Source organism: Rhinoderma darwinii, chromosome 11, assembly GCF_050947455.1.
Source record: "Rhinoderma darwinii isolate aRhiDar2 chromosome 11, aRhiDar2.hap1, whole genome shotgun sequence".
NCBI classification, from domain to species: Eukaryota; Metazoa; Chordata; class Amphibia; order Anura; family Rhinodermatidae; genus Rhinoderma; species Rhinoderma darwinii.
This window is the reverse complement of record NC_134697.1, coordinates 57,024,339-57,051,737: the sequence shown is the minus strand read 5'-3', so window position 1 is coordinate 57,051,737 and position 27,399 is coordinate 57,024,339. Positions and strand designations below refer to the sequence as shown.

At 41.2% G+C, this 27,399-nt stretch overlaps 1 protein-coding gene across 3 annotated transcripts in view; it reads right to left on the bottom strand.

Moving 5' to 3' along the window:
* PALD1 (phosphatase domain containing paladin 1) overlaps positions 1 to 27,399 on the bottom strand; it is a 209,491-nt gene that overhangs the window by 17,333 nt on the left and 164,759 nt on the right. For all 3 annotated transcript variants that reach the window (XM_075841572.1, XM_075841574.1, XM_075841573.1), the window contains one exon: positions 7,872 to 8,027. In XM_075841572.1, coding sequence (XP_075697687.1) covers positions 7,872 to 8,027 — 156 coding nt within the window. The remainder of the gene's footprint in view (positions 1 to 7,871; positions 8,028 to 27,399) is intronic.

Sequence of the window (27,399 nt, the reverse complement as noted above, 5' to 3'; positions counted from 1 at the left end):
GAGTAGGACTAGTATACACACACACACACACACACACACACACACACACACACACACACACACACACACACACACACACACACACACACACACACACACAGTATACTTGTGCATGTGGAATCACAGAAGTTTGGGCATCCAGACAAAATGCATTAAGTGTTACCATTCATGATATAACCACATTCTCACAATTCAGATAAGTTCCTAGAAGTAGTTACGCTTTTCTCTAGAAATGAAAACATATGTGCCATGCTGTTCTGCTTCAGCACTGCAGGAGACCTGATATTTATTTAACAAATTCAGCTCTACTCCGATTCTAAATGGTTTGGTGTGTTGTGCCCTGCTGCTTATTTGATATACTTCAAAATTGATGGATGGAGAGAATAGGAGTATGTCCATAGCACAAGTAGGGTAATGGAACTGCACATCAGAACTAAATTACAAAAACTGTATAACTATAGAAAAATCCCTTTAATCCGGTCTTACCATTACCTTATATGTGCCAAATTATCAATAATTGCAAATAAAGATAGCTTGACTGAGGTAGGAGAAAAATGTATAAATTCAATTTAAAAACCCCCCCAAAAAACAGCACTTCTTGCCTATAGGCTGTGTCTGGTATTGCAAATCATTTAAATGGGGCTGATCTGGAATACCATACATCACCCCTGGAGTGGCGCTGTTTCTGGGGGGAAAAAAGTTATTTGTTTTTTATCTTGAACAACCCCTTTAAATAGTCCTTCAGGCGGACATGTATCCCAATGGCAATTACCATGCAGCTTGATTATATATATATATATATTTGTTTGATTTTAAATTAGTAGTCTTCAAAACTGACTGAGGTTTATCAGACAGTTGAGAGTTGAATGTACAAACAAGTGGCAGACTATTGGTATTGCCATAAAATGAAATGGCCAAGGCTATGTACACCTCCGTAAGCATTTTTTTTTTAAATCAATGTATTTTGTGTGTATTTTGCATACCTGATACAAAAAAGCTGTATCTTAAAAAAGTAAACTTTTTTTTTATAAAAGTGAATTTGAAAGTTGTTTAAAAATACATTAATTTAATAAAATAACATTTTCTTACAAAAGGTGCACATAGCCAGGCCTTTTTTATTAAAAATTATTTTAACTTTTTGAGATACAGCTGGTTTGTATCCAGTATATAGAGCAGCTGCATCTAGCGCTGCAGCCTGTATCCATCAGGTCAGCTGCACTGACGGGTTCAGGGACAGCGGGTTCTGCATGTCTCTAGACACGCAGGATCGAGCTGTTAACGATCACATCGAAGTTCATAACTTAGATATGATCGATTACAGGTGTATCCTGCGTGTCAGCCACATGCAGGACCCGCTGTCACTGCATCAGTCCCGCGGACCTGACGGATTCAGGACAAAGCGCAATATACAGCTGATCTGTATACAGGATACAAAGCAGCTGTATCTCAAAAAGTTAAAATAATTTTTTATAAAAAGTATTTAGAAAGTTGCACCAAACACACTGACAGACATTTTTATTTAGAAAAAAAAATAATCAAAAAAGGTGTACATAGCATAATAGTACATGGTAATTTAGGGTTCTGGCCTAGGGTCAGAATTTATTTGGAGCTATGGTCTGGGGTTTACATTTTTTTGGGATATGACCTGGGGTCTGAATTTATTTATGAGTTCTGGTCTGGGGTCTGAATTTATCTAGGTCGTCTAGTTTGGGGAATGAATTTATGTGCGGCTGTGGCGCCAGGAGCAGAACAGGAGCTGGGAGAAGTATATAGAGGGGTCTGGACAGGTCTCGGTTCTGATTATTTAATGTATCGGGTCTACAGTAATTTAGGTGTCTGGTTTGGGGTTGGAATTAAGGGGGCATGGTATGGGGTTGGAATTTATTTAGGGTGTCTGGTTTAGGGTCTGAATTTTTGGGGAGGTCTGGTGTTTATTTAGGGGTCTGCGGTCTCATTTATTTATCGGTCTGGTCTGCAATTGAAATTTTGGGGTCTAAATTTATTTATGGGTCTGTTCTGAGGTCAATTAATTTACTGGTCTGGTCTGGTGTGGTCTGGGCTCTGTAATAATTTAGGGGTCAGGTCTAAAATAGTTTAGAGGTTTGGCGTTTGAATGTATTTAGCGATCTGGTCTTCGGTCTGATTTAATTTAGGGGGTTAGTTCTGGTCTGAGCTCAGTGTTGCTATAGAGCAGGAGTGCACAACCTTTTATGGTCAAAGGGTCACTGTCATATTGTGCTGTTCCCAAGGGCCACAATAAGGGCTAGTTCAGAGGGCGGATTTTGTGTGGCGGGTCCAGCCGCAAAATCCACCACAGAACTGTTCCGGTCAACGGCAGGAAGATTCATCCCTCCCTAATGGGAGGATCGGGTGGAATCCACCCGAAGATCGAGCAGGACGCTTCTTTTTTGCACTAGCAGGAAAAAGAAGCATCCCACTCCCATTGAAATGAATGGGAGGCGGAATTTTGCGTTGAAATCTGCCAGCAAAATTCCACCGTGTGTACATACCCTAATACTTAGTTATATCCATCCGGGACATTTATGGGTTATCGACAGTACATGCCATAAATGTCTCACAATTGGTGGGGTACACTTTTTTTTACGCCCCCCTTCTAGATTTCTATCCTGATAACCCGCTAGTTCCTACTCTTATTGCTTAGTGTTGCGTGAATGAATGAGGCTAAAGGTTGCCTTATCTCAAACAACGAGTTTGTAGGCAAACTGATGGAAGTGCTCCTGCTAGCAAGCTGACCACCACACTACACTTAATGAATTATTGCACTGCAATGTCCATCTAGCTATTAACTCCTTCACGACTGACGCATGTCTATATACGTTCCAACTGCCGATGCTCCGTGCAGTGGTCACGTATATAAATGTTGACAGCGCGTAACCGGGTTTAATGAGTGCAGTGCTGCTTCAGTGTGAACAGCGCTGCACTCTCAGGTCTACCAGGGCTTTAAAATCCCCGGAGCACACCCTCCACTGTAGATAGCGCCACACACTGCCCCCGCAAAACCCCCTGTAGATCGCGCCACCTAAGCTCCCTCTAGGAGCAGAATCCCTGGCCAGCGCTCTGGCCGCATATTCCCCTCCTAGAGAGAGTCCCCGATGTCTCAACATCCCCACTGTAAATAGTGCCAACCCCCCCTGTAGATAGCAAGCGTCCCCGCTATAGATCGCATCGAACCCCCCTTCTCCACGCTACCTAAACTCCCACTAGGAGCGGAATCCCCGGTGTCAGATCGCTCTGTGCCAGGAATTCAGCTTCTAGAGAGAGCCCCTGACATCAGGGTCCAGTGTCAGGAGCGCTCTCTAGGAGCGGAATCACCGCCCAACACTCTGGCCGGGGATTGCGCTACTGGAGGAGAAGCCCCTGGCATCACTATTCATATATGGACAGTGACGTCAGGGCTCTCTCTTGGAGTGGAATCCCCGGCTGATATTCTGACCGGGGATTCCGCTACTGGAGAAGCCCCTGGCGTCACTATCCATATATGGACAATGACGTCAGGGGCTACTACTGGAGCGGAATCCTCTGTCACAGCGCTGCTATCTACAGGGGGAGTGGCACTATCTGCAGGGTGGGTGGCGCGATCTGCAGGGGGGGTGGCGCGATCTGCAGGGTGGGTGGCGCGATCTGCAGGGTGGGTGGCGCGATCTGCAGGGTGGGTGGCGCGATCTGCAGGGTGGGTGGCGCGATCTGCAGGGTGGGTGGCGCGATCTGCAGGGTGGGTGGCGCGATCTGCAGGGGGTAGTGCTGTCTGCAGGGGGTAGTGCTATCTGCAGGGGGTGGCGCTATCTGCAGGGGGGTGGCGCTATCTGCAGGGGGGTGGCGCTATCTGCAGGGGGGTGGCGCTATCTGCAGGGGGGTGGCGCTATCTGCAGGGGGGTGGCGCTATCTGCAGGGGGGTGGCGCTATCTGCAGGGGGGTGGCGCTATCTGCAGGGGGGTGGCGCTATCTGCAGGGGGGTGGCGCTATCTGCAGGGGTGTGGCGCTATCTGCAGGGGGGTGGCGCTATCTGCAGGGGGGTGGCGCTATCTACATGGGCACTGTGTGTGGAACTATGTGGGCACAATACACTGTGGTGTTTTCATGTGGCTGGGATAAAAAAAAAAATTTGTATAATTCATTCATTTTTTCATGAAAAACGGATGGCAGATGGCGATGAAAAATGGGCAGATGGCCGGAAAATGGACTAAAATTTTGAGACACATTGATGCAAAACAGCCATGAAAAACTGACAGTTGATCCGTTGTGAACTGCCCTTTTTTTCAAGGAGTCTAATAGCCTCTTCACTCTCCCCTAACAGCAAGCCAGGGTGACAGAGAGAAGACTACTAATTGTTAGAGCCGTACAGTGTGTGTATATATATGTGTATATATATATATATATATATATATATATATTAAAAAATTACGAAAAAAGTGTTTGTTCACACTTTTGTGATCTGTCTGCTCATAAAAACATGGAATTAAACTAGTCTGGAAAATGAAAGCCTCGTAAGTCTTGTAAAAGACAAAGTACAAATAGTTGTGATATTCAAAGCGGTTCCAAAGAGATTAATGATATTAATTGTATAAAGAAGTGCATATCAGAAACAGAAAATTTGACCTGGACACAGGGGCATCAATGACCCTTGGTCATGAAAGTGTTAAACTATCTAGCTTTACAAAAAAAAACAACAAAGAATATGAAGATTCTTGCTGGGGAGCCTATGAGTATCTAATACGGAGCCGGACTACAGAGGAAACTTTAGTCAGAATTCACTAATTAACCACAGAAATGTACCAGCAGCAAATAAACCCAAGAGTGAAGCAGGACTAACATGTAAATCAAGATAAATTACATTTATTTAGATCTTATAGCGATTGGCCCCAAATTGTTTAAAGGTGAACTCTCACTATAAAAGTTTACGTTTACGTTTATCTTTGTCGCTGGAAAAAAAAATTGTATTTAAAAGCGAAGTGCAACTTAAGTCTTGAATGTTCACAACATTGTTGTCCGTTTTTTGCTTCTTTCATTTTCAAGATCTGCTTTCTCTGAAGTGCTGGTTTGTGATGCTGCTAGCTCTGAGCTTAGTGGGTGTTTCCTATGAAGCATACTCTCTCCTCCTTTCTTCCGTGAATGCTCTAGCCTGTGTGCCTGTCTCCTCCTTCCCCTTGCATTACACTGAAATGGCTGTATAGGAGTTTGATGAGAAAATAAAGCTCAGAAGTCTTCTTAGGGATTTAATCTGCTGTGAACAACAATCTAATTTGCCCTGTCCAAAGAAGCACAGGACAGAAGGAAAGTAGTAATACACCCTATGTGTAGTTCTGATCCTGCAGTCGTGTGTTTGTATAGGAGCTGTATACAAAAAAAAAAAAAAGTCACTATTTGCAAAGTTGCTTCATTTTGTATTTTAGATTAATTGAAAAAAAAAAAAAAAAAAAAAAGAAAAAGTTGCAAATGTAGTCACACTTTTAAACAAAGTTAGTTAGATCACTAACCTAAAGAAAGGGTTGATAAGGTCTGACCTTTTCTTTATTACTAAAACCGTTCTCATTGTATTAGTGGGTCCACATGTGCAAATTTGAAATATTTCGCTATGCCAGTTTTCCAATTTGTTAAGCCCAACCCAATTTTAGGACATAACATAACTTTAGAAAGGATGAATATTAACCCCTTAGTGACCACCAATACGCCTTTTTACGTGATTCACTAATGGGCTTTAGGCTAGGCTGACGCCTTTTCACGTCAGCCTAGTCTAAGTCCTGCACGGGTCTCCCGTGCAGGTAGGAGCCGGGGCTCTGCTGTCTGATCACAGCTGAGCTCCTGCTCCAACGCCCGCGATCGAAGTTTACTTCGATCGCGGCCGTTTAACCCGTTAAATGCCGCCGTCAATAGCGACCGCAGCATTTTACTTTGTTTACAGAGGGAGTGAGCTCCCTCTGTCACCCATCGGCGGCCCGCGAATGAAATCGCGGGTCTCCGATGGGGTGTCATGGCAGCCGGGGGCCTGATAAAAGCCCCCAGGTCTGCCCTGGACATATTCCTGTTAGGACGCACCGGAGGCACGTCCTAACAGATTGCCTGTCAGATTTACACTGACAGGCAATAATGCTCTGGTATATGAAGTATACCAAAGCATTATAGCAGCGATCGGAACATCGCACAGTAAAGTCCCCTAGTGGGACTAATAAAATAAGTAATCAAAGTGAAATAAAGATTATTAATAAAAAGTACACATATATGGTATCGCCGCGACCGTAATGACTCCATTAATAAAGTTAATATGTAATTTAAACTGCAAAGTGAACACCGTAAAAAAAAAACGCAAAAAAACATGGCGAAATTGCAATTTTTTTCCATTGCCCCCCAAAAAAGTCATAATAAAAATGAATCAATAAGTCCCATGCACCCCAAAACAGTACCAATCAAAAGTACGTCTCGTCCCGCAAAAAACAAGCCCAAAAAATCACTACATTGATGGAAAAATAAAAAAATTACGGCTCTTGGAAAGCGACGATGCAAAAACAAATAATTTTAGTTCAAAAGTGTTTTTATTGTGCAAAAGTCGTAAAACATAAAAAAACCTCTACATATGTGGTATCGCCGTAATCGTACCGACCCATAGAATAAAGTTAACATGTTATTTACGTCGCATAGTGAACGGCGTCAATTTAAAAACGCATAGAACAATGGCGGAATTTCAGTTTTTTTTTATAATCCCCCCCAAAAAGGTTAATAAAAGTTAATATAAAAATTATATGTACCCAAAAATGGTGCCATTAAAAAGCACAACTAATCCCGCAAAAAACAAGTCCTCATACAGCTATGTAGACGAAAAAATAAAAACGTTATAGCTCTTTGAATGCGACTATAGAAAAATGAATAAAATAGCTTGGTCATTAGGGCCTAAAATGGGCTGGTCACTAAGGGGTTAACAGTAAAAAAAAAAAAAAAAGAAAAGACCTTCAACTATGACATTTGCAGAGCTGAAGTGTAAACCAATGTGAATTTATAAAATCAACCTCCATCTTTGAATCTCAGTTTTTACATACATGTCTTATTATGCAGCGTTATCGTATCCAGCATGACATGATTTCCAATAACGCTGGATTATGAGAAATGTTTTTTGTTTGAGTGTGTTTTTGAATGTTTTTATTATTCTGACCACACCTTCAGGCTACTTTCACAGAAAAAAGGCAGTCAAAAAGGACTGTTTTTAATGACCATTTGTCATCCGTTAGCCATCAGTTTCTCACAGCAGTTAAAAAAAAAGACGAATACATTTCTTTAGTCAGGGTTTTTTCTTTATCCCAAACCCTAGAAAACACTGGTGCCCATGTAGATAGTGCCACAATGCCCACTGTAGATAATGCCCACATAAAAAGCACCACAGTGTACCCTGTAGATAGTAACCACATAGTGCCACTGTGCCCATGTAGATAGTGCCACACCTCCCCTAAGAGAGAAATCCTAGGGCAGAGCATTGCCGAAGCTCTGTCACTGTCCATATATGGACAGTGACGTCAAGGGCTTTCCCAAGACAGAAGTCCCGGCCAGTGCCCTTGTGAGGTCCAGGATCAATTTTTAACGGCCGTGACATGGATGGCTTTCTGAAAAATGGCAGTTAAAAATAAACCTGATCCATTGACTTCTAGGAGGGCCATGATAAATCGCCAGAAATAGAACATGTGAATACAGCCATAGAATTTCATTGTTCTGAAATATCCGTCACACGGAAGTATTTAACTGCCGTGTGAATATAGCCTAAAGGTTTCTAAACGGCAGATATTAATTAAGGTGAAGACATAGTTGAAAGCTAAATGGTAAATGTGTTACGAGATCTGGACTTCGGAAAGGTTTGATTTTCCACGTACCTCATACATCCACTTGCTGAAAGGTCTCTGCCAGGTCTCCTTCTTCTCCAAGTGAAGGTAAGCATTAAAGAGGATCAGGTATATATACCGCTCCAAGTACTGAAGACTTCGTAGCTGAAGTAACTGCAATTCTTTCACATTTTTGGCTGTTTTAATCTGTCAAAACAAGGAAACTACAGTGTATTAACAACTTAAACCAATCTTTGGTGAATAATAATATTTAGGCCTGGTTTAGAAGGCAACATTTAATTGCACATTAGAAAACTACTACTCCCAATATTCGCTAACAGCAACTTGTCCACCAAAAATACAAAATGCATAATTTTTGTATGTTGTGCTATTATCTTCTTATTTCTACTGGATACCAGAGTTGCTATTTCATATTTTGATTTGGAATTTGATTAATATACCTGGTAAAACTAGCCCCAATCGACAATACAGAATGACGGTCAGCACTCGTTAACTCCATTTAAATGGAGCATTGATCGCAAGTATGGGGGACTAACTATTGTTAATATGATAATTTGCCCCCAAACATTTGCACCTTGTGCTTCCAAGAAGCGGCCATAAAAGATCCGATCAACCGCCCATAAAAGATCCGATCATACTTGATCTTACTTTACATTGTATAAACTGTACAAAACTAAGGCAGAAAAGAAAATTTGGTTGAGACGCAAATTGCTACATGTGTTAAAGAAATTAACGCTTATATGCAAGACTCTGATGAGGATGTTAGAGGCTTATTTTCTAATGAAATATATATTATGGTAAGCTGTGAAATGCATTCAGATCTGTTGGAAGGCTGCCATTCCAGCAACCAGGGTCTCATTAAACCTTACGACTCTAGTGCAGAGTGTTTATTTTGTTTAAAATTCTTTATTAACAGACTGCCATAGATTCTTGGAGGTAATCAGTTTCTGTGCTAAAAAGTTTTGCCCTTATGGAGAAAACGACATTATATGCTGTATAGTGGGTCTGCTAACTTAATGCTGACAAAGCTTATTGCCATGCAAGATAACAAACATACCGAAAAGAACTAGCAACTTACTGCAGCAATTCCCTTTTGTATTAGTGATTTACCCATGAAGTTGTATTTTTGGTTATATTGTAGGAGGAATTTTATTTTTCCTATATGACCTTTTTGTATAACACGAACATTGCACTCACAACAGCCTATCACCATTGGGGATCTATCCCTATGTCACACGAGTCGATTTAAAAAAAGAACAATTCAAACACAGGCAGGACAGCTGAAACATACAAATTCCAAACATGTTGCCCGGTTTAGAACCCATGATTCCAGTGGTAACCATTGATCCACAATTCCAACCACAAACGGACGTGAATTCTGGATTTTTCTTTTCCAATGAACGAAGTTCAAAAAATAATGGATATTCATGACTGGACTCTGTATCATAAGTTTCCATTCATAAACTAAAAATTGGGTATTTCACAGAAGACATTTAAAAAGGCTAAGGGTCAACCAGTTTGAGATCACTCTTGTAATAATATTTTCTCATAAAACCTGAGTGAACCAAAAAATGGCTACACATATTCCTATACCTACAATTTCTCTACTAAAGTCTTCCAATAGGCCCCTTGTATTAACAACATGAATCAATTATATAAGAAAGCAAATACATTCAGCATGTTATTTCCTAAACCCGCTTTATTTTCATAATATAAATCATAAGAAAAAGTGGATATATCAATGCAAATAGGATTATATAAAAAAGGTAGAAAAATCTTGTACCATCACTAGTCAAATGATTGTTAAGGGCTTAATTACATCTGCGTTGGAGGCTCCGTTAGGAACCTCAGTCACAGATCCAGTCCAAAAAAACAGAAACAATAGCCCAGCGTGCTGCGCTATTGTTTCTGGTAAAATGACAGACACCATAACCGAAAAACAAGACGGAACTCAGTCATTCAAGGTTCCGTTGGACGCCAGTGGTGCCTATCTTGCAATGAAACCGCTTCTTCCAGTATTTTCATTGTACTGCTACTCTGATGGAGCAGAGTAATGGAAACACCAAATGCAGATGTGAACAGGCCCTAATATAGCAATTAACACAATTTTGTCTTCTCCATAATGAGTCCAATGCAATTGTTTGAAACATAAAATTAAAGAATACATTTTGATAGAAATATCTACTTTCTTGGATAAAATGCAAGCTTCAGGATCCAACACTTGTATCATTATACCTCCGCAAATGTAATGCATTATTAGGTTAGTAAAATTATATTTCCTCACAATATTAATGTCACCTGATAAAATGGAAATTAACATGTGACTCTTGGCTCTATCACTAGTACCAGTTCACATTATTTGTCAAATGTTTTGCTTGACTATACTGGAAAAGCATGTGCATTTGGGAAAAAAAAATTCCTCACTATAGATGCCTACGAAATATATTAACCCCTTAAGGACATGGGCAATCTTAGTTTTTGCTCCCCGCCTTCCAAAAGCCACAATTTTTTATTTTTTTATCGGCAAAGCCATAGGAGGGTTTGTTTTTTGTGGGACAAGTTGTTGTTTTTCATGACACCATCTATCGTACTGTATAATGTACTGGGAAACTGAATAAAAAAATATTTATGGGGTGAAATGAGCAAAAAACAGCACATACGCCATATTGGGGGAGGGGGTTTGTTAAAAAAAATAAAGTGTTTAGCCACATTCTGAGAGCCATAACATTTTTTTACGTTAATTGAGCTATTGAGGGCTTATATTTTGAAGGGCGAGCTGTAGTTTTCATTGATACCGTTTTGGGGTACATGCGTCTTTTTGATCACTTTCCATTCCATTTTTATGGGCAGCTAAGGTGACCAAAAAATAGCAATTTGGGAGTTTTAAATATATTATTTTACGGTGTTCACCGTTAAACTATTTGTAATAGTTCGGACATTTAAGGACACGGCGATACCAGTTATGTAAACTATTTTTTTCTTTTTATATTTTTTCTTTAGGGAAATATGGGTATAGGTTTTTTTTTTTTTACATTTAATAAAGTTCCTTAAAGTCCCTAGGGGACTTGAACCAGCAATCACTTGCATGGTTATACTGCAATACTAATGTATTGCATTTTACCACTATACTGACAGTTTCCTTTGAAGGAGTACAAGGATGGCATACCTGGGGGGCCCCAGGCTGCCACGACTATGATAGTCACCCCGCTGAATCTTACATTCATAATAAGGGTATGTGCACACGACCAATTTTCAGGCGCAATGGAGACGTTTTACGTTTTACGCCTGAAAAGATGGCTCCAATACGTCGGCAAACATCTAACCATTGATTGCAATGGGTCTTACGATGTTCTGTGCAGACGAGCTGTCATTTTACGCGTCGCTGTCAAAATACGGCACGTAAAATGACGGCTCGTCAAAAGAAGTGCAGGACACTTCTTGGGACGTTTTTGGAGCCGTTTTCTCATAGACTATTGAAAACAGCTCCAAAAACAGACCAAAAAGCGCTGTGAAAACGTCGCGAAAAACGTGAATTGCTCAAAAACTTTTGAAAATCAGGTGCTGCTTTCCCTTCAAAACAGCTCCGTATTTTCAGAAGTTTTTTGTTAAGCGTGTGAACATACCCTCATGGTTTCAGAGTTTCCCACTGATGACTTTTCTACCCATCAGGGTGTCTATAGGGGGTGCAGAGGTAGCGGTCACAAAAAGGTTACTCTGCAACATAAGACACTGATATTAAAAATGGTGGCACATGATATGCGTATTAGGTTGGCGCCACATCCAGCGGTCAGCCGCTTTACAAGGCCTAGCGCTCACACAACAGTCCCCAGCACTGCTCATGTAAGAGTCAACTTGATCCACCATGTATTCAATTTACATCCATCTTATCCATACCATAATCCATTCACCTTCCCTTGGGATGCTAGTAAAAGGGACCATCTGGTACTATACCTTCCATGAATAATTATGTGTATAGGTTGTATATGGGGCAATGCTGCCCTATAACCTGGTTACCTATGTAGGATTCTGTAAAATCATGCATTAAATAGTAATATGTATATATTTATGGATAAAATTAATTAACTTTATTTATTAAAATATAAATTATCTAGTAAGATGTATACGAATGGAACTTATAGATGTTAGACTGTCAGGATACCATGCGATCCATTGTTTTCTGTTCCTTAACCACTATTTCCAGATATTTAAGTCTTCATAGGGGCGTCTCTTCCCCAGGTTGACACAATTTATAGAATTGAGAGAGGTTTACGTGATATACATATGTACCACTATTTCACCTACTATATGTGAACGCATAACACATAGATGGATATAACATACATTTCATCATCCCAAACATGTAATTAAAAATCTCCCCATAGGGAAATATATTAGAGCTAAACGGATATGTACAAACAATGACCACTATTTACGGGAGTGTGGTACCATAGACACGAGATTACGAGTGAGTACTCAAACACAAACCTGATCAGAGCCAAAACAATCACTGACATAAAAAATAGACATCAATACTTCTAAAATTCGAAATAAATCACAGTATAATAAATTAGTGTTTTATACGGTTTTCAATGCCGATTATAACCAAGTTACTAGTGTAATCAAGAAATATTTACCAAACCTGTATAGGGATGATTCCCTACGGAAAATCTTGACACTGGATGCAGTTTTGTGTCCAGAAATTCTATGCCAGTAGGGAAATTGATTTCCCCAAGTGATTTTTGCAAAATAAGTAATACAAATGATTCTACGTGTAGTTGGCGGTCAATACATAGTTCACAAAAATGTGCAGGTCAACGTTGTCCATTTATGTGCAATGTTAACATTTTTCCATCCTATGCTAATAATCAGCAAAATTATATACAAATATATTGGCTGCACAACGAGACATCTGAGAAAACGCATTTGTGAATATTTAACAGATATCTATCACCCAAAAAAAGTAACGTTTCCAGGGCATCAAAACATTTTATGGATACACACAAAGGGGACGGAATGTCACAAGCTTTTCCTTATAAAAAAAAGTATTCAAACCTAGTAGAGGGGGGGGGGGGGGGTTGGAGAAAAATATTGCTCAATGGGGAAGCAATGTAGATTTTGAAGATGGACACAAGATTCCCAGAAAGTTAAAATTATAGAGCGGATCTAATGTATATTTACTAACTACCTGTTCAACCCTTTTCCTCACCTAATATGTAGATCTCAGGAAAGCGAAAACTTAGTGTCCACTACTCTACTATGCGATTTGCATGCATATGTACCCCTGATATTGCATAGGTTGTGCACCCAGTCTCCTTTTTCCCGATCTGTGCCTGGTCTCACACCTGAAAATTTCAAATTTCAAATGGAGTTAAGGCAGTAGAGGAGTCTCCCAGGTTTTGGATAAACTCATGATTTGCATATTTATATTCGATTAATATTACCATGTACGAAATAGAATAGTATACAGAGTACGCGTAACTAATAAATGTTTAATTAATCTATACGTGTATTACCTGCCAGACGACCCTGAAGAGGTCAATTTATTCCTTATGGTCGCATGCTTTTCTAACACCCGATTTATAAATCAGACCTCACATCAGAAGAGTAGCTATGAGTAAGAACCAACAGGTTTGAAACCCGTAAGCGTTCTTTGCCCGGGATTTAAATTTATTTGTTTTAGGATGTGTTACTAATAAAGCCGCATTGAATTTTACTGCATCGAGATCCGGACCAACCTCTATTATTTCAGGATCCTTGCTTATCTCCGATGTAGATCTCTTGTCCGAGAGCACCGATCAATAATGGGCATGGTATCCAACTCTACATTTGTGGTGAGTGGACCAATTTTTTCATTTGTTCGTATTAACAATTTTTTTTTCCACTGTATGTGCCCAGCAATGAACTAAATCACTGTTCACAAATGGATTCAGACAGACCTCCTGTTCGGCGGTCAGTTTGCATTTTTTACTTCACTGTTTAATGGAAACCAGCAGCCATGTTAAAGAGGCTCTGTCACCACATTATAAGTGCCCTATCTCCTACATAATGTGATTGGTACTGTAATGTAGATAACAGCAGAGTTTTTTTATTTAGAAAAACAATCTATTTTCACCAAGTTATGACCTATTTTAGCTTTATGCTAATGACTTTCTTAATGCCCAACTGGGCGTGTTTTTACTTTTGACCAAGTGGGCGTTGTGGAGAGAAGTGTATGCCGCTGACCAATCAGTGACCAATCAGCGTCATACACTTCTCTCCATTCATTTACTCTGCACATAGTGACACTGTGTTGTTCACGATGTGCAGCCACATAAACACACATTAACGTTACTCAAGTGTCTTGACAGTAAATAGACATCACCTCCAGCCAGGACACGATGTCTATTCACAATCCCGACACTTCGCTAACGTTTGTGTGGGAGTTAAAGCACAGCAAGCGTAATCTCTCTGTAAACTGTCATTTACAGCGAGATCTCGCAAGATTATGCTTGCCTTGCTGTAAGTCCCACACAAACGTTAGCGAAGTGTCGGGATTGTTAATAGACATTGCGTCCTGGTTGGACGCGATGTCTATTTACTGTCAAGACACTTCAGTAACGTTAATGTGGGTGTATGTGACTGCACATAGTGAACAACGCAGGGTCACTATGTGCAGAGTAAATGAATGGAGAGAAGTGTATGACACTGATTGGTCACTGATTGGTCAGCGTCATACATTTCTCTCCACAACGCCCACTTGGTCAAAAAGTAAAAAACACGCCCAGTCGGGCATTAAGAAATCCATTAGCATAAAGCTAAAATAGGTCATAACCAGTGGCGTAGCAGCCGTAGCGGCTGTTACGGGGTCCGCGGCATGAGGGGGCCGGAGGCTCCGCTAGCTGCCGCTATGGCTGCTACAGCGTGACGCCACTGAACACTACGGCAGAGCAGGGAGGTATCTCCCCGCTCTGCCATTAAAGAGGTTGTTCCTACAAAAGACACGTATCCCCTATCCACAGGATAGGGGATACATGTGTGATCGCTGGCAGTGATAGGGAGAACGGGTGACCGAAAGTCCCCTGAAGTTCTCCATGAGAAACCTCAGACTTCTGGGGTCTGTGTCGGCAGCTCCGTAGAAATGAATGGAGCGCCGGTCGCGCTTGTGTGCATGCGTGACCAGCGCTCCTTTCATTTTTATTGAGCTGCGCAGACTCTGGAAGTCAGAGGTTAGTCATGGAGAACTTCGGGGGACTTTCGGTCCCCCGTTCGCCTTATCGCTGTGGATAGGGGATACATGTCTTTTATAGGACACACTATAGGTCAGATTTTTTTTGGGTGTTGGGGCTGTATGGCGTTACCTACAGGGGAGGCTGTATGGAGTTACCTACAGGGGGAGGCTGTATGGAGTTACCTACAGGGGAGGCTGTATGGCGTTACCTACAGGGGAGGCTGTATGGCGTTACCTACAGGGGAGGCTGTATAGCGTTACCTACAGGGGAGGCTGTATAGCGTTACCTACAGGGGGGGCTGTATGGCGTTACCTACAGGGGGGGCTGTATGGCGTTACCTACAGGGGGGGCTGTATGGCGTTACCTACAGGGGGGGCTGTATGGCATTACCTACAGGGGGGGCTGTATGGCGTTACCTACAGGGGGGGCTGTATGGCGTTACCTACAGGGGGGGCTGTATGGCGTTACCTACAGGGGGGCTGTATGGCGTTACCTACAGGGGGGCTGTATGGCGTTACCTACAGGGGGGCTGTATGGCGTTACCTACAGGGGGGCTGTATGGCGTTACCTACAGGGGGGCTGTATGGCGTTACCTACAGGGGGCTGTATGGCGTTACCTACAGGGGGGCTGTATGGCGTTACCTACAGGGGGGCTGTATGGCGTTACCTACAGGGGGGGCTGTATGGCGTTGCCTACGGGGGGCTGTATGGCGTTGCCTACGGGGGGGCTGTATGGCGTTGCCTACGGGGGGGCTGTATGGCGTTACCTACAGGGGGGGGCTGTATGGCGTTACCTACAGGGGGGGGCTGTATGGCGTTACCTACAGGGGGGCTGTATGGCGTTACCTACAGGGGGGCTGTATGGCGTTACCTACAGGGGGGGCTGTATGGCGTTACCTACAGGGGGGGCTGTATGGCGTTACCTACAGGGGGGGCTGTATGGCGTTACCTACAGGGGGGGCTTTATGGCGTTACCTACAGGGGGGGCTGTATGCCGTTATCTACAGGGGGCTGTATGGCGTTATTTACAGGGGGCTGTATGGCGTTATCTACAGGGGGGCTGTAAAAAAGGCACTATCTACAAGGGGGGGTTGTGTGACAGCCAGGGGAGGGGGGCCCCAGTCAAAAGTTTGCTATGGGGCCCAGTCTTTCCTAGTTACGCCCCTGGTAATAACTCCGTCAAAAATGATCATTTCGCTAAATAAAAAACACTGCTGTAATCTACATGACGGCGCCGATCACATTATGTAAAAGATAGGGCACTTATAATGTGGTGACAGAGCTTCTTTAAAAAAAAAAAGTTATACATACAAGCCTATCTTATAAGGTTCCTTGAAAGTAGTTTATCCATTGTATTTATTCAGTGATGTAACATAGAGGGTGCAGTTTATAGACCCCTCTACCATATGCAAGGACTGGTTGCAAGCAGTTCTATAAATGACAAGTGATGATTTGGATGGAAGGGTTGGCACATATTTTCTATTGGGTTCAGCAGCTTCAATCTAAATGTCTATATTTGTCATCTTCCGTCAGACGAACACTGGGTGAGGCTATTAAAACAATTTTTTTTGGTAATGCTCATTCATATTATCATTCATGGTCCTGTTTGCTCAAATACCTGCATGTATTGTATTTTTATAGGGTGACAAATCACAATGACGTCGGGCTAAAAAAACATTAATAGAGCCACTCTTTCCAAAATCTTGTCGTGCACGTATTAAAATAGAGGAAGTTATGGAAAAATTTTACCCTAAAGCACTGTGATCCATCAACTCCCTGTCAGCAGTACATTCCCCATAGGGGCACGTTCATTTCTGACATACAAAACAAACTCATTAAAATGGACTTGAAAACATGGAAAATTTTACCATTGCAATGTGTTTTCTTTGCTCTTGCCCAAAGAGCACAAATAAATATTTCTGCCAGGCAAAAAAAAGAAAGAAAGAAAAAACAACATGCCAAGGATATCACAGCGGTGGAAATAACATAACCTTCAGATGTCTCACTGTCCCCCAGTCATTCTGACCTCATTGTTTCTGAATCCTTAAAATAATAGGATTAATTCATGCACACAGCAGTAGAGGTACATGCGTCTTTTATTCTTTTACCTCTGCAATACCACAAGCATATATCGGTGGTAGGTAGATGGCTTTGTCAGGGCCGTAAGGCAAAACGTGTTGGACAAGCAGATTGGGCCAGACATTCAGACTGCTCTTCAAACACTGTCATGTGACACTACTAGTCCAATCAGCATAGCCAACATGTTTTTCCTTATGGCCCCTGACGAAAATCAACAGTCACACCACTTTACATGAACTGGGATTGCAGAGACCGGTAACTGGACTTTGCAGATGAATAGCGAGAAATGTATTAAGTAATTTTATTGCCATTAATTAGATCTGAAATCATTTTGATATGACTTTATATATTCCATATTTGTAGGGTATGTGATATAGGAGAGCGGAGGTTCACATATTTATTAATTAGGCAGTAAAATTAGCTGCACCCAATCCTGTTAAAGGAAACCTTCATACAGAGTACCTTTGCTTACATGCTATAATTGTTGGTAAAAATATTTTAATCAACAATAATCAAAATGGCCAATGCTTCCCCTGACATATCTTCAGCTCAGCCTCCAAAGGATTATGATCCATTATCAATATCTCAGAACTAAGAAGCACAAGAAGCTGCTTAAAAAACACAGTTCAGACTGGCAGGAATCCTGCTGGAAGAACAAACGTACCCCTCTAAAATGTGCAGGGAAATGAATCTGCAAAACTGATAGGAGTTAAGAAGGGTCAATTTCATGCATGCTCCTCTAGGTAGACCTCCTACCGAAGAGGCAGCAACTTTCGGCTTACTTTGTAAACAGAACATTGGCCATCCACAACAAGTCAACTCAACTTTTAGCATTTAATCATTCTAGTTTATAACCTGGCCAAGGCTTTGCAACTTGGTTGGTCCACTGCCAACACTGACATTATAAGACTGGCTCATACCTCTGCTGATGACCTACAAGTAATTGGCAGATGTTTTAGTCCCACCTGAGCTTTACTGTCACGCATTGTTGAACCTACTATTGCCAATGTTTTTTGTTACTATGGAAATCAAATGACATAATCAAGACTTCAAACCACAGGGACTAAAAGGCAATGAAGATGCCATTATAAATACTGAGTTTAGGAAGGACAAGGATGGATTAGTCTATATGACTGCCAAAAACTGTATCCATTTGGATTATAAGAAATTGCAGGAAGTGTAAAAATAGTCTTGGTCATTCCAATAATTTTCTGTACCACCCAAGTTACTTTCAGGCTAATGTTACATGAGTGGCATAAAGTCGATAAGAGGTGCTGCTGCACATAAAATTTATCCTGTGACATTTCTTAGTGACAATATGACCTTTATTATTATTTTTGTGTATGAAGAATTTCCAAACTAATAATAAAACAATTTAAAAAAAAAACCACAGAAAATGCATGCTGCGTGAAATTCACTGTCCAGATAACATTTAGATTCTGATTTCTGTCAGGTGCAATGCGGTCATGAAGACCTTGTGTGAATTAAAATGATACGTATTCATGCGTACACATTTACACCATTCAGCCATAACATTAAAACCACTGACAGGTGAAGTGAATAACATCGATTTTCTCATTGAAATGACACCTGTCAAGGGGTGGGATACATTAGGCAGCAATTGAACAGTCAGTACTTGAAGCTGATTTGTTGAAAGCAGGAATAATCGGAGCAACTTTGACAAGGGTGTTATTGTGATGGCTAGACTATTGGGTCAGAGCATCTCCAAAATGGTAGGTATGCAGTGGCTAGTACCAACCAAAAGTGGTCAAAGGAAAGGTAACCGTTGAACCAACAAGAGGGCTGTGGGAAGCCAAAACTCTCTGATAAACATGGGGAGCAAACGCTACCCCTTTTGCCACAATCCCACAGAAGCGCTACTGTAGCACAATTTGCCTAAAAAGTTAATACTGGCTATGATAATAAGGTGACCGAACACCAGTCATAGTGCCCTTGCGGACCCCTGTCCACCACCAAAAGCACCTACAATGGGCATGTAAGCATCAGAACTGGACCAATGAGCAATGGAAGAAGGTGGCCTGGTCTGATGAATTATGGTTTCTCTTAGAGTATGTTCACACGCAGTGACCAAAAACGGCTGAAAATACGGAGCTGTCTTCAGACGAAAACAGCTCACGATTTTCAGACATTTTTGTAGCAACTCGCGTTTTTCGTGACGTATTTTACGGAAGTTATTGAAGCTGTTTTTCAATGGAGTCAATGAAAAACGGCTGCAAAAACGTACCAAGAAGTGACATGAACTTATTTTTCGCGGGCGTCTTTTACGCGCCGTATTTTGACAGTGACGTGTAAAATTGGGAACAGAACACTGTAAAACCCATTGAAAGCAATGGGCAGATGTTTGTAGGCGTAATGGAGCCGTTTTTTCAGGCGTAATTCGAGGCATAAAACGCCCGAATTACGTCTGAAAACACTGCGTGTAAACATACTCTTACATTACATCACGTGGGCAGCCGAGTGCCTGTGCATTGACTCTCACATCACTAAGGAAAGCTGGCGGAGGCAGTGTGATGCTCATTGCAATGTTCTGCTGGGAAACCTTAGGCCCTGGCATTCATGTGGATGCCACTTTGTCACGTACCACCTACCTAAACACAGTTGCAGACCAAGTACACCCCTTCATGGTTACGGTATTACATAATAGCAGTGGCCTCATTTAGCAGGATACTGCTCCATGCCACACTGCAAAAATTGCTAAAGAATAATTTGAGGAACTTGACAAAAGAGTTCAAGGTATTGACTTGGTCTACAAATTCCCCAGATCTCAATCCGATCAAGAATCTGTGGGACATGCTGGATAAACTACGCTAATCCATGGAGGCCCCACCTTACAATTTACAGGAGAAGGATCTAATGCAAAGTCTTGGTGCCATATCCCACAGGACACCTTCAGAGGTCTTGTGGAGACTGTGCATCAACGGGTCAGAGTTGTTTTGGCGGCACGAGGGGGACCTACACAATATTAGTCTGGTGGTTTTAATGTTATGGCTACAAAGGAAGTAGATATTCTGTTTGGTGATTTGGATCCAGACAAGGTCTCCATGACGTTTTTGCATCTGACAGAAATCAGAACAAGACATGTCATCAGAATCTCTCAGCAGTGCAGCCTCTGGCTTTGGCTTGTAATTCTGAGTGAATGTATCTTAGGTATTATAAAAAAGATGTTATAAAGGTATTATAAAAATGATTTTAAAAAAAATGTAGATTCCTTTTATGGTTCAGTGGCCCTTTACAATAGTATCCTCATAAGCTCTAAGCTTAAGTTAAATAAAATGGTTTTGACCTAAGTGGTAACATTCATTAGTGCTATGACATCCCTAATGCCACAAGTATCATAGGCGTAGCTAGCTCAGGTGGAAGCAGGTGGGGGCAGCAGCCCCAGGCCCACTTACATGGTGTGGCCCATCCACGTGGCATGGCCATAGGGTTCCACAATTACAACCATGCCTGTAGGCCCTCCTAGCCACACTAAGGCTGACTGTACTCACTTCTTGAATAAGCTCCTTCCTTACACAACGCAACGCTCAGCTGCGTTTGTATCTTCAATTCTGCTCCTGTCTCCTACTCTGGTTCCTCAAGTGTTCTAAGGTGCTGGAATGGTAGGGTACAAGGGAGGAGAATTTAAAATACACACACTGCCAAATGTGGCACTGTGTAAAGGGGAGCTCATAAATGAAGCAAGTACAGTCAACCTACTGTACAAAGGGGAATTATTACTTAGGCATTATTACCTTGTAGGGGCACTAGTATCTTGTGGGGGCACAAAGGGTTACTATGGAAAGCACAAAGTGGGTATTATTACTGAAAATTGCACAAAGATGGGCACTATTACTAAAATGGGCGCCAAACATAAACAAAACTATATGAATTTGGTATCACCGTAATCGTATTTACCCGCAGAATAAAGTTAACATGTCGTGTTAACACTTTAACCACTTTTTTTTTTAAATTCTTCCACTGAAATAAATAAAAAAAAAGCAGCTTTGCAAATAGTCTTTATTAAAAATCCTCTACTGATTTTTTGTATACAGCTCCTATGCAGAGTTCTACATCTCCAGATCCTGCAGTCATGTGCTATTCCACTCTCTATCCCATTTTTTTGCTTTCCTACAGACAATATAAGAGAGAGAGCAGATCAAACTACGTTGGTGGACTAGAACCATAGAGGATCATTGGCCTGCATTGGAGCTGCATACACAACGCAGTAAGATTTTCTTTAACTAAGACCATTTCATTTTTTATTTTAGATACATTTGTTACCTATTTTTTTTTATTACACTAATGTAAGTTATCCTTTAATATTAGTGTTACTTATTAAACTGCTCCTCTTGTGATCTTTCATGGAGTTCAATTTTTCTGTTCATCAGTAAGTTATACAGTAAAGTTTAAAGGGGTATTCTGACCAAATACGTTTATGTAGGGCTGGGCAATTAATCGAAAAAATTAATCTAAAATCGACATTAAGCACAATTAATCGACATCTTGCGAATTTAGGTTTTATCAATTATTTTCTCCCGGTTTAAACTGTATCTTGAGGACGCAGATACATTTGAATTCAATGGTAGAACAGGGGACCATAAGGACGCTGTTCTACCATTCACTATGTATTGCCGGACACAAGGCAGTGACGTTATCACGGCTGTCTGCGCCGAGTTGCATAGACCAGAGACATCTCCTCCACTCATCACTAAAACGGTGTTAGGTTTGTATGTATATTATTATTTTTATCGGGCACTATTAGGGCTGTGTGGAGGCAGCTATGGGGACATGATACTGTGCGGAGGCAGTTATAGGGTCATTATACAGTGTGGGGAGCACTCATATACTCTGAGAACAGTGTCAGGGGGTTTATTATATACAGCAGGCATGCAAAAAGGGTTGTGGCCTAAATAATCGTTCAATAATCGCAATCGAGGTTACAAGTTCAATTAATCGTGATTTTGATTTAGGTCATAATTGCCCAGCCCTACATTTATGGCATATCCACAACTCTGGGAGCAAACTTATAGCAGGCAGGTTTGCTGGGAAAATTGAATGCCTAAACTTTTATAAACACATGGGTCATATGGTGTAACAATCTATTGCATACAATATAATGTATCTAACTAAAAATTGAGGAATCGCTGTTTTTTTTTCCTATTCCACCCCACAAATATTTTTTTTCCAATTTCCAACAACATTAAATGGTACAATAAATAGTGTCATACAGCAAGTTTGTTGGAAAGATAAAAAAAAGTTACGGCTTTTGGAAGGTGGGGAGAAAAAACGAATGTGAAAATCTGAAAAATGGCTGCGGCGAGAAATGGTTAATCCCCCCTGAGACAATGATCTAAGAGCAATACAAATTTTATTTTCCATTAGTAAAATAAAAATAAACTAATATGTTGAACTTGAAATGTAAGTAAGTCGACTAGGAGGTAAAAACATGCTAGCACGCTTTCCTAGACAGTCCATGGATAGAAGGAGAAAAGATACAGATGATGTGAACCTAAATCAGAGCCAGCAAGAGTAATGGCACATAGGCAGGAAAAAGTACCAGCTGGTACTGCTTCACATCTGTAGAATAGAACGAAAACTTTACACAAAACACTGAGCCGCTCTCTGGCAGATAAAGATATGTAAGTGGATAGAAACATTCAGAACTTAGAGAATAGGTTTGCATGCTTTTCTAGAGCTCGCATAAGCCTTTGCATACGCAGAAACTCAGGAATTTGCAAACAAGGGCAAAATTTAAGGGAGAATTTTGGATCCTCCCCCATGTGATCTTTGGCATTTGTTTCTGGTGGTATTTTTGTGTGATGTCCCACTAGACCACTTAGGATTCACTTGGATAGCAATAAGTGCGCTTTACAACTTTACTTCTACGCTGGACAAAAAAAAAAGCTAAACTCCAGGCAAAAGTGAAAAACCACATTGGGTTGTAGGTGTTCTCTAGCTGTAAATTGTTAACGTTTTTGCATTTACTCTTATAATATGGATTCTAAGTTGGGGCAGCCAGTTGGCAAGTGTAGCTGGAAATAATGCATTGTGTGACCATATTAATATAAAAAAATAGGGAGTTTCTACATTTCCATGGTAACATTTTCAAGGTTAATGATCAGTGGTTTAAAAAAAAAAAAAAAAGATATATGGTATGCCCTTTAGAAAGTTAAAAAATGTCTTGCTGAAATCAAGTTCTGTTCACATCTGCACTGTCGCTTTAAATTTAGAATGGTAGCCATGATGCTGGATCCATCATATTACAGATTCAAATAGCAACGTCAGACACCATTATAATGGGGTTTTCCGGGGATCTATGAGGTTTTTAAGTGATTTTGACTGTAAGAATAGTGCTGCATGCTGTGCTAGTCTCGCCATTAAGAGTGACGGAAACCTTGACATAACCTTGAACAGAGCCCTGAGAGCAGTTGTGAACATAGCCTTGGTGACCTCCAAAAGGAAAAAAAAAACAATACTTGAAATCAGGAACTAAAATATACGAAATTAATTTGGATCCACAATGCGCTGCCAAAGCAGGCGATAACCCACCCTGCTATAGGTCTTGTCTAAAATTTTCTGGGGAATACATTTGTGCGCTAATCACAGCCAAAAATAACCGCATTACTACAACTCTTCACATTTTCTTCTGTACTTTTTTTGCAGAGTGGATTTTTTTTTTTTGAGGAACATTTCTAGGAATTGTGAGGTACCACAGTTAACTGCACACACCCTCTCATTAGGCATCATGGAACCACACATAGTCCCTGCGTCTCTGTACATCAGAGCTGTGGAATCTTCATGTGCTGCAATATGGTGCCACCGTATGACACCATATTAAGGAAATATTCACCCCTTAAAGCAATGCTTCTAGGGGGAAATAGCTCTATTATACGGCACCAGATGGAATAGGCCATAAAAAATATTTGAAAAATCTGTAGGATTCATAAGGAATTTGAGAGAAAAAAAAAAACGCTTTTAAAAAGCAGTAGAATTGTACAGTCCTGCCACTTCCTTCACATTTTAGACTGGCCCGAGAACAAAGGCCCTGGAGGGAATGCATTTCAGAATGGGCTAAAAAGCAAACACATTATTACAGTCAATCAAACGGCACCCTCTGACGCAAATGGATCAAGAAAAACTGTAATAAATATTGCTTGCATTTTGTTTCTTATTTTTTCTAGCAGTCTAAAATTCCTTGAATACTTCCAAATAAGAAACTATTCTGTTTAATAGCAATGCTGATGAAGCAGTTTGAGAGATCCCGTCTGCATCTGTATTTAGGTTTCAGTGTCGGCCCATTATACTTCCTGACAATTAAGTAATTTGGGGCCCGACAGAGGGAAATTATTTTTCTTAGTATAAAAATGTTTTTCATGGCGCAGGATTGTAAGAATATTGCAACCCAGAACAGTGTGTGAGAGCCATGGTGGTAAGCCACAGTCCTGAGGTTCCTCGGTCTCAGGAATTATTGTGCTATAGAGCACCTACTATTCTTATAGATGTCTTTATAGTCGTTTTTTGTGTGTGGGGGGGGGGGGGTTAATAATACATAATGCACAACAGTCCAAAACAGTGGATTAGCACACAGATCTACACCTGGCACTGCAACATTTTGGTCAGATTTGGCAAACAATCGCATTTTTTAACCATTTTTTTTTTAATTGTTCAACTCAGTGGCGTAGCTCACGTGGAGGGGGGATGGACAGTGGCTCCCACCACGACCGGCGCGGCCATACTACAGTACTATTCAATCTAGTAAATGTGCCACATGCTAGGCACGTCTGCTAGAGTACGCCTCGGATGCTGCCTGTCAGGAGCAGAAGAAGCCTGCGTGTGAGGAGAGGGTAACCAAGCACCCCTCCCCCTATGTATAAAGTTATGATGGGGTTTATACACGGGGATAATGGCTGGTATATACAGGGATGATGGCTGGACTACCCATCATCCCTATACATAACAATCATCATCCCTGTATATACCAGCCATAATTCCTGTATATAACCCCCATCATCCCTGTATATACCTGTCAGGCAGGTATATACAGGGATGATGGGGTTTATATACAGGGATGATGGGGGTTATATATACGGGGACGATGGGGTTTACATACGGGGACGATGGGGATTATATATACGGTGATGATGGCTGGACCAGGCATCATCCACGTATATAACCCCCATCATAAGGATGATGGGGGTTATATACGTGGATGATGCCTGGTCCAGCCATCATCACCGTATATATAATCCCCATCGTCCCCGTATGTAAACCCCATCGTCCCCGTATATATAACCCCCATCATCCCTGTATATAAACCCCATCATACAAGGGTAAGCAGGGCCGCCATGAGGAATTTCTAGGCCCCATACAGCCAAAGAGATGGGCAACGGAAAGTATGGCGCTCATGTTTGTACGCTATAAGAAGTAACTGATTTTGGTACAGACTTCAATTACAGTGAACGAAACCATGGAGCAGTCAGTGACCGATTGATACCCTGGATTTTATTGAATTCAGCCAAAACGCATCCCACTGATGGCATATATCGCCTGGGGAATGGCCCAGGGGAAACTCCTGAAGTCACTATTCTTAAATGGACAGAGACGTCAGGAGCTTTCCCAGGGCCAAAGTCCACAGGCAGAGTGTTTATGATGCTCTGCCTGGGGACTCCAACATTTGGAAGCTCCTGACATCACTGTCCATATATAGTGTCGTCCGAGGCGGTATACGTTTCTATGAACTTAGATGTGATCGGTAACCGGCGGATTCTGAGAGTTCCGTGCACTGGGGGAGCACTGGGTTTGGTCCCACTCAGATACGTTTCACCCCCCCCCCCCGTGCGAAACCCCTAGCTACGCCTCTGCTTCCACTGAAATAAATGAAAATGCAACTTATCTATTGCAAATAGTCTTTATTAAAAATCTTGTACTTTTTTTTCCGTATACCGCTCCTATGCAGACTTGCGTCTTCATGGTTACAGACTACACAATTTTCCAGTGTGCAGTCAGATCCTGCAGTCATGTGCTATTCCACTATCTACCCCATATTTTTTTCCTTCCTTACAGACAATAGAAGAGGGAGCAGAGTGGGGAGAAACATATGACTGCACGATCATACTACGTTGGTGGACAAGAACCATAGAGGATCATTGACCTGCATTGGAGCTGCATACACTACGCAGTAGGATTTTCTTTAAGACCATTTCATTTTTTATTTTAGATTCATTTGTTACCTATTTTTTATTACACTAATGCAAGTTATCCTTTAATATTAGTGTTACTTATTAAACTGCTCTTCTTGTGATCTAAAATTTCATGGAGTTTAATTTTCCTGATCATTAGTAAGTTATACAGTGAAACCTAAAGGGGTATTCTGACCAAATACGTTCATGGCATATCCACAACCCTGGGAGCAAACTTAAGCGTACCGGTGTGCTTGGAAAATGTAATACCTAAACTTTTATAAACGCTTGGGTCATATGGTGTAACGCAATTTATTGCATACAATATAATGCATCTAACTAAAATAAACACATTGACGGTATGTTTTTGGACTGTAAAAATGATTCGGAGTACAGATGATATCAAGATCGCAACACTATACCACCATACTGTGTACTCATTCTTCATTACATTATGATTCTATCAGTGGCTTGGGGCAGGAAAATTGTAGTGTGTCATGTACTGCCCCCCTCATGGTCTGGATTTCACACAATGTAGATTGAGAGTAATAGGGTTATACCGTTGACTTCTGTTAATGGAAGTCTGAATCCCCATATGGGATGTGTAAAGGGGGGTGGTTCGTGATACTCTACCATGACATGGAGTAAGAGACTGGTTTGCTGTTGGGTGAATTGGGCCACTGAGACAGGTAGGAATTGGGCCTTGAGGGAGCACTAGCAGTCTAGGCAAAACTTCATTTGGAGTATGGTCTATAACGAATCTGTAATTTTTTTCATCTTTAGAATTGCTGTGTATTAAAGTGTATTTGCTTGAACCCATATAATCCCTTTAATAATAATTACTTCCTGGAAAGAAATAGATATTGGCAGTGAATTAATAAAATGTTTATTATCTCCCCACAAGCCAACGCAATCACAGCTAGTAGTCTAGCACAGTCGTTCTTAATTTAACGACATATGATACTGGAGACTAGAGATACCCTTCTCGAGAGATGAAGTCCAAACCAATACCACATACTGTTGACATGCTGACAGGGATTATTGCAAAATAATACAGTGCACTCTGCCAGTATAACCCAGAACTTAGCTGGT